General features: G+C 53.3%; 1 protein-coding gene across 3 annotated transcripts; it reads right to left on the bottom strand.

Annotated features, from left to right (window-relative positions):
- Positions 1-1,190: 1,190 nt before the first annotated feature.
- Positions 1,191-6,939, bottom strand: GLYCTK (glycerate kinase). 3 transcript variants are annotated; one of them, XM_055135763.1, is made up of 5 exons: positions 6,728-6,939; positions 4,095-4,510; positions 3,751-3,902; positions 2,643-2,818; positions 1,191-2,347 (listed from the first exon to the last, which is right to left on the bottom strand). In XM_055135763.1, the coding sequence occupies exons 2-5, from the start codon at positions 4,469-4,471 to the stop codon at positions 1,478-1,480; spliced, it is 1,575 nt and encodes a 524-aa protein (XP_054991738.1). In that variant the 5' UTR covers positions 4,472-4,510; positions 6,728-6,939; the 3' UTR covers positions 1,191-1,477. The 3 variants fall into 3 exon arrangements, with proteins under 3 accessions (XP_054991738.1, XP_054991739.1, XP_004615244.2); XM_055135764.1 differs by lacking the exon at positions 6,728-6,939 and adding an exon at positions 6,407-6,713; XM_004615187.2 differs by lacking the exon at positions 6,728-6,939 and having other exon boundaries at positions 4,095-6,396.
- Between the last annotated feature and the right edge of the window lie 5,551 nt (positions 6,940-12,490).

Genomic DNA, 12,490 nt, shown 5'->3' with positions numbered 1-12,490 from the left:
GCCCTGCTGGGCAAACTTGCCAGGACAAGAGAAGAGAGGGCAGAGCTCAGAGGGGTGCAACTCCCCCCAACACACACACACACACACACACACACACACACACACACACACACACACTCCCTGGCCTGAGAGTCCAGCTCCCTTGCTTGCTTCCCTTCCAATTCCCAGACAGCCAGTGTGAGCACATCTACTGGCCACTGCAAGGAGACCTGTCCAGAGTCCAAACAGAAGGGGAGGGTAAGCCAGCCCTGGCCTAGAGTCCCTTAGCGTCCTCAGAGAGGAGGGGATGGCTGGGGACGCGGGGGGCCAGCAGGAGCAGCCCCAGGCCTCGCTGTTCTCTATGGCTTTTTATTCCTATGTGATTCTACTGCTCACTCATATAGGGATTGGAGCCGTGGCGCACGGTGGGGGCGGCCAGCAGCGGGCTCGGACACTGAGCGCGGGGGCTGAGGACAGAAGCACGCGGCTGGCCCCCTGCAGGCAGGCTAGAAGCCTGGTCAAGGAAGCCACTCCTTCTTGGCTCTCCTCTATTATCCTCTCCCTGGCCAGCTGCATGATGGGGAGGGGGAGGGGGAGGGGAGAGGGCGTTGGGGTCCCCCAGCTCTGACCCACCACCCCAGCATGGAGACCATATCTGCTGGCACTAAACAGGCAGGGCTGAATGGGGCTGTCAGGACTGGGAAAGTGGGGTTGGCAGGAGGAGGAAAGGTTCCGTGTCCTGAGCAGTGAGCAGGGGGAAGCCCCAGAAAAGCAGATGGCAGCTCAGCCGGGGCAGGTACAGTCTATGGCTAAGGCCATCCCGCAACAGGGCCGACATCCTGGGGGGACCCTGGCTGGAGACACACATGGTTAGGTGTATCATAGACAGGGTCAGGGCTGAAGGGTGTCAGAGCCGCATACTCTGCGTTCCAGGTGTCCTCCCACCCCTGCCCGGGAGCCAGGCTCAACCCTCCCCAGTCCTGGTTACGTGACACAAGGAGAGAGTGGGCCCCTCAGAGGGCTGGGCCCCTTCCGGGTCTGGCACCGGGGATGCAGTCCACTGCACTCGTGCGCGGACACACACACGCACACGCAGGCATGTGCACAAGAACAGACACAGTCTTTGCTCCATGGAACCATGCACTGTGGACACACACACACAAACACACACACAGAGTCTTTGCTCCAAGGAACGATGCACCGAGAACCTAGAAAAGCGCATGGCCCTTTTTATTTTCAGTCCTTGTCTTACCCCTCAGGAAAAACAAGCTCAATAGCACAGCTGCCCAGGGGAAGATACGGTCAAGAGCAAAGGTCCTCAGGCACAGCCCTGCCAGGACAGCAGGAGAGGAAGAGCTGGGCCTACCAGTCGGCCTGAGGTGGTGAATACAGAATAGCGGCCCTGGGTGGGATGCGTGAGGGCCAAGTGGAGAAGGGGCTCTAGGTGGCTGATGCCCTTGGCGGCCCCAGGACCTGAGCCTCAGAAAGACCAAAGGCTTCACCGTGGCCGCAGGAGTAGGATGTGGGTGTCCATGACATTGGTGCCGGTCATCCCTGTGCACAGCAGGTGTGTGCCGCCCTGGAAGCGGCAGAAGAAGGTGTAGGAGTCATTGCGAGCCAGGAAGGCGGTCACGTCCAGGCCCTCTGCATCAGCCTGGCTGGCCAGCTCTGGCGTAGCCCACGCGCCAGCAGCCTCTGTGGGGCCATCCCGCCCATCGGTGCCCCCACTCAGAAACAACACATCGACAGGCCCCAGGGGTCGTCCCCCCAGCTCTGCTCCCACCCGCAGGGCCAGTTCCTGGTTCCGGCCACCCTTGCCTGAGCCCTGCACCTGGACTGTGGGCTCGCCACCAGCCAGCAAGCAGACGGGCCCCCGAGCCTCAGCCACAGCCTCCAGGGCGTCCCTCAGCTGCAGGTCCGGCAGCCGGAGCTCAGCCCCCAGCTCCTGGAGCTCCGTTTCCTCCTCCACAGAGGCTCCTGCCCTGTCCCCTGTGGAGAGACGGGCCCCAGCCACGCAGGCCAGCAGCCTGTAGAACCGGGCCACACACTTCACGTCACCCTGCATGGCTGTGGTCAGCACCACAGCCCGGTACCCCAGCGCCTCGGCCTGCCGCTGGGTCTCGGCCAGAGCCAGAGAGTTGGAACCAATGATCACATTGAGGACGTGGCCACAGGAGTGTGGGCCCCGGGGGTCGGAGTCAGCCCGAGCCAGCACCGTCTTCACTGAACGCGGCAGGGAAGCACGCAGGCCGTAGCGGTTGAGGATGTGCAGGCAATCCTGCACATTGTGGGCGCTGGCCACAGTGGGGCCACTGGCGATCACCTCCAAAGGGTCCCCTATCACGTCGGACAGAATCAGGCTCACCACCTGGAGAGGGGTCACAGAGGCCTGGCTCAGTTCCTCCTAGCCCTGACCAGAGATCCCCTGGGGATAAATTACCCCCCCACCCCCAAACAGCCACACACCCTCCCGCCACCTCTTTCTAAGGCCTCTTTAGGGGGTTCATAGAGCGCCCCACTGTGTGCTGCCCTCACCCTCTCTGAGGCTCCTCTAGCCAGCCCTGGGGACTTCCCTCCTGGGCCCTGCCGAGCTGAAGGCTGTGCTAGGTCCTCAGCTCCTGCCTCACGGGCCTGGCTCCACCCGCTCAGAGGCACCCGGGTACCTGGGCAGGGTAGGCGGCTTGTGCCAGTCCCCCGCCCTTGAGCTGGGACAGGGCCTTCCGGATGGTGTTCAGCTCCTGGATGGTGGCTCCGCGGGCTGCCAGCAGCTTGGTGAGTGTCTGCTTCTCCTCTAGGGTGACGGGCGGGATGGGTGCGGGCAGCAGGGCTGAGCCACCGCCTGAAGACAGTGAAGAAATCAGGCAAAGGGACTTCCCCACTTAGAGACTGGAAAGATGGGGCTGGGGTGCCCCCGTGTGGACATACAGTGACAACCTGCAGACACCAGATCCTGAGATTGTGCCCAGCCCTGGGGTCACCCAGATTTTCCCAGCAGAATTACTCCTAAGGAATTTGGAAAAAGGGGGAGTCCAAGGTGGAAGGAGAGGGGCCACTGGCGATCACCTCCAAAGGGTCCCCTACCACATCAGACAGAATCAGGTTCACCACCTGGAGAGGGGTCACAGAGGCCTGGCTCAGTTCCCCCTGGCCTTGACCACAGAGCCCCTGAGGATAAATTATCCCCCCACCCCAAACAGCCACATACCCTCCCACCACCTCTAAGGCTCCATATAATCATTGTCTCCATAATCGTCACGCCCAGTTTTTTAAAGCTCCACATAATGGTTACTCCCTACTTTTCTGCAAAAGAAAATCTGGTGGGCCAGAGAGAGCACAGGGGTTAAGGCACTTGCCTTGCGTGTGACTCACCCTAGTTCAGCCGAAGAGTCTGGGGAACACTGCCAGGAATGATCCCTGAGCAGTGCCAGGTGTTAACCTAAACCTTCCCTGGACCCCAAATACTTTGGTATAAGATCTGTGACGACTCTGTGGTGAGAGGTCACCTCTGACACTGGTATGGACAGTAGCAACAATGATGGCATTTGCCTCATGAGGTCCCAAGTTCAACACTCCCTAAGTGCCCAACAATGGTCACCCCAATGCTGACAGTTGGGGAGAGGACCCCACAGTTCAGGGAGGCCATGGAGCAGCCAGGGGCCATCGAGGAGTCAGTGCTGAGACTCCTCACCGCCTCACTTGCTCTGTGATCCTGGGAGCTGACCCAGTGGCCTCTGAGATTTGGGATCTCCCCCCCACACCTGGCACCCACACCTGAGATAAGCACAAGCAGCAGGTCATCGGCTGTGCGGTCCTCAGCAAGCTGCCGGATGGCCAGTGCAGCCCGCAGAGCATCACGGTCCGGCAGGTTGTCCTCTGCACCCTCAAATACCTGGATCCGGCTGTTCGGCTTCAGCAGCATCTCCCTGAGGGAGAAGACAGAGAGCAAGAGGTGGGATTCCCCCCAAAACAAATAATAATAAATCCCCATATGCAGGTGAGAGGGCACTAATAGAAAGCCCAATAAAAGGAAGCTAGTGAGGGAGGGAGGCCCCGATCTAGCAGATCCCCCTCCATACCGACCTCCAGAGAGGGAGTGGCCCCCCACGGCTCCTTACTGTTTGCCAGCGTTCTCCAGGGCAGCGCGGATCCCCTTGGGCACGCTGATCACACCCTGCACGAGATGCTGGCCCAGCAGCTCTTCGGCTGCAGCCGCCATGCCCAGCACCGCCTTGCCGAAGCCCACCAGGTAGAGGTTTTGCCGCAGCTGAAAGCTCCGGTCCCGCACCTTCAGCTGCCCACCAGCAGGGTCGAAGGACAGTGCCCGGTGCAGCATGGGGCCTGGCAGCACGGCACCCACAGAGCTTGCAAACAGCAGTTGCGCCTGTTCCGCCAGAGCCATGCTGCTGGCTAATCGGACTGCTGGGGCCCCCCAGAACTGCCGGCATAAGAGGGTTCGAGCCAAGCAAGGCAGGACCTGCAGGGCTGCAGCCATGCCCCACTGCACTCAGCACCTCTCGGCACCCATGGCAGCCTAAGGGAAGAAAGCGCTGGTGAGGCTGCAGCCAGGCCACGGACAGGAGCCCTCCACAGAGCCAAACCTCAAGTGCTCAGGACTGGGGAATCCCACAGCTGCTGCAAGGACAGGCCATCTGCTGGCCCCTACAGATCTCTTGAGGCCCACAGCTGCCAGATATGGCTTCGGTCGTTGGAGCCGTGTCCTGCTCCCTCTCCATGTCCTCCTCCTCTGCAGACTATGCACAGGCTGCTGGACACTCGGCTCCAAGTCCAAAGGTCCTATTAGCTGGCCCTCCTCTTGGTCACTCTCTTTGGCTGAAAGCTAATCATTCACAGAGGGAACAATTCCTATCAGAGGCCTCCTGCCCGCCCACTTACACCTCTGTACTTCTGAGCCCTCACCCAGGGGTAACACGCCTCTCTGGCACGCCTGCCTTGCCTTTTTGGCTGGAAGCAGCAGGCTGTCCCAGCAGCTGACCCCGAGCCTGCTGACTTCCAGTCTACTTAATGACATTAGTTCCTGGCGCTGGGCTGGAGAGTCAGGGGAGGGCGAGGTGCCTGCGGGAAGGCCGGAGGCCCCATGGGGCACACTGGGCAAGAGCACATCCTCAGCACAAAGGCTTGAAGAGTCTCAGTGCTTCAGGCCTGCTCGGCTCATGACCTCAGGCACTCAAGACTAAAAGCAGGAGATAAGGAGAAAAGATGGCGGGTTCAGTAGGAACTTGGAGGAAAGTAATGGGAAGGGCAGAAAAGCCAGGGCATGGGATTTCCTGAAGCAGGATGCCTAGGAAAGGTGAAAAACCTCCTTTTATATCTTCTTAATTAGAGGGACAATAAGTACTCTGCATTGGGCTTCAGGGAGGCAAAGGTAAAACAAAGGGGTGGGAGAAGAGCAGGATGTTTAAAGGGACTTGTCTGCACATACTATTTTTCCCTGAACAATTTATTTTTCCTCTTTTCCTTCCCCTCCCCTCTATCACCCATTAGCATGCAGGGCCAGTCCAGCAAGAGGCTTAGCCCCGCCAAGAACATGACTTCTGGCTCAAACTTATGTCTTGGGTCATACCATTACCCCCGGGACAGTCATGTGACTGGTACAAGAAAAGCCAGGCTCCCACGGTTGAGCCCAAATAATCATTTCACCCACTGGGCAGAGGAAAAGCTAAAAGAACGCTTAGGGCAAAGGTCAGAGGCTGTAGAGAAGGTTAGGGACAACAGAAAGAGCTCTTCTCTCAAAAGCTCTTAAAAGTTATCTTATTAGGTGCCCACCTGCCTGCTGCCAGCTGGTTAACATTAGCAAGGAAGGACAGAACAGGCTGTCAAAATCAGCTATCTTCCTCGGTCTCGTGTGCAAACCAGAGGTGGAGGAGGTTGCCTGATGCTCTTTCCTTGACTCCTTGGGCTCCATGGTCACCACAGAAAATGTGAACCCAAAGCACCTTGTTTATCTGACACTCAAAAATTTGGCAGTTTCCAGCTTCAGTCAGCTAACCTACATGTTTTGCCCCTAGAGACCAACCCTGCTCCATACTGCTTGTGAAAGGGTGAGTGCCCTCGGGTCTCTGAAAATGGCCTTGCTCTTGCCAGAGGGGCCCTGGAACTGCTCTCAAAGTCTCCCGGCATCTAGCAATAGCTGATTTTCACAGGCTGGGCGAACTTTATATGCATTTATTTCTCAGGGGGATAAAACCCTAGAGGTGCCCAAGGCTTGCTCCTGGAAACCAAAGTCCAGGATCAAGGCTGTTCAATGTCCAAGCTGCCAAGTAAGATACAGGGCAAGGCTTTCTGTAAAATCTGATTGCTGATAAATATCTCAATTTTTATGTAAGTATCAATTTCTAGATTAAAAAATAATTGGCGAAAAAAAATAAAATAAATAATTGGCGAGTATATTCCACTGTATGAAGCATACCTCTACGAAAAGGAAATTTTTAAATCCCGCTCTCGGGGCTGGAACTATAGCACAGCGGGTAGGGCATTTGCCTTGCAAGCAGTCGACTTGGGTTCGATCCCCGGCATCCCATATACTCCCACAGCCAGGAGTAATTTCTGAGTGCAGAGCCAGGATAACCCCTGAGCATCTCTGGGTGTGACTCAAAAAACCAAAAAACATAAATAATAATAAATTTTAAAATAAATCTCGCTCTCAAGGCAGCCCCTAACTTCCCTATGTGTTCCAGAGACTCGCCCAACCACCAAGTAGGGCTGAAGCTACTTCCGGCCTTCACCTGACCTCATATGCCCCGGAAGTGACGTCTCTTGGCTCGGGCCGTCAACCTTCATAAGGGAAACGACTGCCGCGCAATATCAGGTGATGACCCAAGATATAAAGGCCCGCGGCTGCCCGGGTCCCACTGTCCTCGGCTCAAAGACGGCTTCCATGCGCCTCGCGGCGCTGACCCAGAGCCCCGCAGTCCGGCCCGGCTTCCTGCGCTAGAAACCGGAAGTGGCTGTGGCTGGGCGGGGCGAAATGCGGAAATGCAGGGGCGGCGCGGGGCGAGCTGCGGTGGGAGGGGCGGGAGCGCAATCCGCGTGCAATGCCTTCTGGCCGGGGTTTCTGCATCTCCACGGTCAACTTAGCAGTAGTACAGCGGGTGAGGCGCTTGCCCTGCACGCGGCCACCCCAGGTTTGATGTCGCATGCTTATGGTTCCCCCAAGCACAGCCAGTAGTAATTCCTGAGTACAGAGCGTGGAGTAACTGCTGAGCACCGCCGCGTGTGGTTCAAAACCTAATAATAATAATAATAAGCCTTGGGTTAGCAGAATCTGTCCCCTCCGCTGTCCTCTAAGCCCAAGACTGAGCAATGCGGAGTCCTTAATGCCTCACAGTCGACCTCTTCTGGCTGCAGATTGTCATCTTTGGCCTTCAGTGCACCTGTAGTCCCGGAGTTGATGTGTACCCCTCCTCATGGGGTCACCAAAGACCATGATTGATTGGATCAGCAAAACTTCTTGAATAAGAACAAAACTGTTCTTTTTTATGACCTATATTTTATGATCTGTATATCCGCAAATCCCAGGACTCCCTTATTGCCTGGGCCTTACTCCCTCACCCCCTGCTATGGATATTAGTATTTGAATTCCTGACATAATATTGCCTTTATATTGTCTGCCATAAAGGCAGGGTGAGGACTGGGATGGGGGGGATACTGGGGACATTGGTGTTGGAAAATGTGCACTGGTGGAAGGATGAGTGTTTGATCATTGTATGGCTGAATCTCAAACATGAAGACTTTGTAACTATCTCACAGTGATTCCATTTAAAAAAGAAAGAGAGGGGCTGGAGAGATAGCACATCGGGTAGGGCGTTTGCCTTGCACGCGGCCGACCCGGGTTCAAATCCCAGCATCCCATATGGTCCCCTGAGCACGGCCAGGGGTAATTCCTGAGTGCAAAGCCAGGAGTAACCCCTGTGCATCGCCAGGTGTGACCCAAAAAGGAAAAAAAAAAAAAGAGAGAGAGAGAAAAAATTGCCTTCATATTGCACTAATGAAAATAAACCCCAATTCCAGAAAGATCTTCTAGGACCTAGGAGTCAGATGGTCCCTAGGGTGCCAACTAGTGGGAAGGGGGCGCTGGAGGTGCACATGAAGGAAACAGGTCGGAGGGGGCCCTGGTAGGAAAAAGGTTAAGAAACACTAGTTAGGGAAAGGAAAGGAAAGTAGAAACCAAGGACAATGGCCAGTGCAAGTGTGATGTAGAAATTATCTGAGTAATAGTTATATCAAAAGTCACCTTCTCATAAAAGAATAATCTCTTACGCAGAGATAACCACCACTTCTTTGAAATGGCACCTCTTTTGTGTATGACCCACTGTGTTGTTAACTCTGGGAAGAGTTAATATGTTAAGCTCCTTAAGAGGTGAAAACAGGAGTGATAGTCCAGCAGAAAGGGCATTTGCTTGCACACAGCCAACCCTAGTTTGATCGCCAGCACCTTATATGGTCCTGTGAGCCCATCAGCATGATTCCTGAGCACAGAACCAGGAGTAAGCTTGAAGTACTACCACCAGGTATGACCCCAAACAGGAAAAAAAAGAGAAAGAGGTGAAAACAATGCAGACCAACCCAAGACTCCTGGTACACTTTCTTTTTTTTTTTTTTGCTTTTTGCTTTTTGGGTCACACTAGGTGATGCACAGGGGTTACTCCTGGCTCTGCATTCAGAAATTACTCCTGGGGGCTGGAGTGATAGCACAGCGGGTAGGGCGTTTGCCTTGCACGAAGCCAACCCGGGTTCGATTCCCAGCATCCCATATGGTTCCCCCGAGCACAGCCAGGAGTAACTCCTGAGTGCATGAGCCAGGAGTAACCCCTGTGCATCACTGGGTGTGACCCAAGAAGCAAAAAAAGAAAGAAAAATTACTCCTGGCGGTGCTGGGGGACCATATGGGATGCTGAAGATCGAGCCTGGGTTGGCCACATGCAAGGCAAATGCCCTACCCGCTGTACTATCGCCCCAACCCCACTTTTCTATATTTCTGACTCATGCTTGGATTCTATTTGTTGTTTGTTTTGCTTTTTGGGGGGCCACACCCAGTGGTGCCAGGGCTTACTCCTGGCCCTCTGGTCAGGACTCACTCCTGGTAGGGCTCAGAGGACCCCGTGGGGTGCAGAGATCGAACCCAGGTCAACAGCATGCTTACTGTATTATGTCTCCAGGCCCTCATTCTTGAATTTTTTCCTCTGCAGGTCAGATGAACCTAGTACCCAGACAGGGACTAAGGAATATGGTCCTGATTAGCAATTCCTGATTAGCTACAAAGAAACATCACTACAAAGAAGATTGCTAGCAAATCATCCAAATTTTTTTTGTGACATGTATAATTAATGCCTTTGGGCTGGTTTAGATTACAGGCCATGTTACCAGGTTCCCCTCTTTTTTTCTTTGGAGAAGGAGAGGGAAGGAAGGATTGCAGGCTGAAAATTAGGGCAGCACAGGTAATATCCTTGTAGGAAATAATAAAAGTTAAGAAGAGGGTCAGAGAGGGGTTTGGAGAGGCAAGTGGGTAGGATGCTTGCCTTGAATGTGACAAAAGATTCCATAGGGTTCCCCAAGCACTGCCAGGAGTGATTCCTGAGTGCAGAGTCAGTAGTAAGACCTGAGCATTGCTGAGTGTGGCCCAAAAGAAAAAAAAAAAAAAAGAGGACCCGGGACCTAGGGTCTGAGTACAGCAGATTGGGTGTTTTTGCCATCCATCCACATGGCTGACCCAGGTTTGATCCCCTGCAGCATCCCAGATGGTCTCCTGAGCACTGCCAGAAGTAATTCCTGAGCTCAGAGCCAGAAGCAATCCCCAGGCAATGCTGGGTGTGACCCCAAAACAAAAGTTTTAGAAGGGGGTTAGAGAGATCATACAGGATGAAGGCATTTAAATTGCACCAAACCTGGTTCATTATCTGATATCCGATATGGTCCACCTTATGAGCCCCATCAGGAGTGATTCCTGATTGTAGAGAAGAGTAAGCCCTGAGCACTCCAGTGTGGCCCAGGAGTCAGAATAAAACAATAAAAGGGATGGAGAAAGGAAACACACCCCAGAAGAATGAGCATCTTCAGAGAGGAGAAATCCTTTTCCTAGGAGTTCCCTTGGCCTGGAGTTCTCTGTGCAGATAAGAGCTGTCCCTGGGGTGTTGTCCAGAGGGAAGTGGGGGGGGCAGAATGACAGCATAGCAGGTAGGGCATTTGCCTTCCAACCCAATTTGATTCCTGAAACCCCATATGGTCCCCCCAGCCCCTCCAGGAGTACTGCCAAGTGTGCTCTCCCCCCACCCCCCCCCCACTCTCACCCCTCCTGCAAAAAAAAGGAGGGTAAGGCTTTGGCCTCCAGGAGGTCTTCTTTCAGGTTATCATAGCCTTTGTTCCTGAGGGGTGACCAGCCTTCTCCATTTGGGGCCGGAAATCCTGGCTGTCCTTTAGTCTTATCAGGCCTTATTCCTGCTGAGTCATTTCACAGGGGAGCTGGTGCCAGATCTTATCTCAGTTTTATTACTTCCCTAAACTCTGTCATAGGGTCTCCAGCTACCTCTCCACTGATATTCAGGGGAGTTGCAGTACCTCCACTGAGAGCCTATGAAGAGTTCTGCTTTCTGCTCATGGAAACTAGCAGGGCCCGGGACTGCTGCGCCCCTGCAGCCACGTCCAGCCAAGAGAAGCAAGAGAAGCTCTAACCTCTCGTACGAGAGGCTCTGGATTCCAGTCCCAATACCACACATCCTGTCCCTAATGTCTCAGAGAATTTGCACCAGTTTGTCCCACACCTGCTACCCAGAGCTTCCAAGCACCTAGATGTGGAAGATTTTCCTCTGAGCTGATCCTGCGTCAGCTCTGCACCACGCTTGCAGGAGGTCCCTCTCATGCTTCTACCTCCTCCAACCTCACACTCAGTACTGAGGACACATCTCCAGGGCAGGCCCAAGGCTGGCTGTTCTGGAAACTCAGGTGGGGCTTTTTTATTGGTTTCAGGCCACACCTGGCTGTACACAGTGCTTATTTCAGCTTTGAAGGGTTCCTGGGTGGTAGGGAGTCAGGACATGCTGGGGGTTGCTTAGTTGGGAGGTATCTTTTGTCTGTTTGGTTTTTTGTTTGGGGGCCACAGCCAGTGATGCTCAGGGGTTACTCCAGGCTTTGCACTCAGCAATCATTCCTGGTGGTGCTTGGGAGGCCAAATGGAATGTCAGGGATTGAACCCAGGTTGGCTGTGTGCAAGGCAAGCACTATGCTGCTTTGCTGTCTCTTCAGTCTTCAGGCAGGATGTCAAACACTGCATTGGTATTTTTCTTAGAAGAAGGGTAGGGGGAAGAATACAAACAACTCAAAAGTTGAGCTATTGTTCAGCTCTGACTGGTGAATAATGGAGGATGAGAGTCTGCAAACACAGCAGGTTGGATTGATCAAAGGGATCTTGAACCTTTTGAAAGAGCTCTGTAGTTTTAGATATGGGTTTAGATACAGGCTGGGGGCAGGGAGTATGTGTGGGTGGAGGTGTCTCTCGAATTCTTCCTGACTCAGTATAGGTGTCTCTGAAAGGACTCTGTCATTCTCGTCCCCAAACCAGAAGGCATTGTTTATCAACAGTGGACTTTGTAAAGTGTAAATAATTACCTGCCCTCTGCCCCGGAAACAGAACTGGAGCTTTTGAGTCCAGAAGCAGAGCCTGAATCTGGAATCTAGATCAGGGTGATCTTAGGAAAAGAATTATTAAGATCTCAGAACAGCCATGGTCTTATCTAACTAAATGGAATTGAGAGCATGAATTTAAAGTGCATGTAGAAAACATGAAAGTTCATAAGTTTGTAACTGTACCTCATGGTCATTCACTAATAAAAATTTTAAAAGGAAAAGAAAAAAAAGAAAGTGCCTGTAGAGCAGCCAAGGATGTGATTTAGAGCACTTGTCTTGCATGTACGAAGCCCGGGTTCCATTCTTGGCTCTGAAAAGATTAATAAGTAAAGTGTGGGGCTGGAGAGATAGCACATCGGGTAGGGCGTTTGCCTTGCATGAGGCCGACCCGGGTTCAAATCCCAGCATCCCATATGGTCCCCTGAGCACGGCCAGGGGTAATTCCTGAGTGCAGAGCCAGGAGTAACCCCTGTGCATCACCAGGTGTGACTCAAAAAAGCAAAAAAAAAAAAAAAAAGTAAAGTGTATATAGAAAGGCTCAAAGTTGTGGCTAGACTATTCCTGTGCTGGCCCTTAATTGCTTTTAGCTCAAAATAATCCATACAACAGAGTGGCATGTTTTGGGTCATGCATTCTGTACTCCCTAGAGATCTAGAAACCCTCAGGTCACGCATTAGCTGAGGACCACTCTGTGTCCGCCACAGATCGATTCCTTGGGGAAATTAAACACAGCATGTAAGGTGGAAAAGATACACATCACATGATTGTATGAAGTCAGCCATAAGTTCCTTGCAGAAAGGAAGAAAACCAGATAATGCTTTTAAGCACCTATTCCTTTGATCATCAGAGTACAAAAAAAAAAAAAAAGAAATCA

The sequence above is a fragment of the Sorex araneus genome, chromosome 4 (assembly GCF_027595985.1).
Source record: "Sorex araneus isolate mSorAra2 chromosome 4, mSorAra2.pri, whole genome shotgun sequence".
In the NCBI taxonomy this organism is placed as follows: Eukaryota; Metazoa; Chordata; class Mammalia; order Eulipotyphla; family Soricidae; genus Sorex; species Sorex araneus.
The sequence above is the reverse complement of the archived record's forward strand: the minus strand, read 5'-3'. Positions and strand labels throughout refer to the sequence as shown.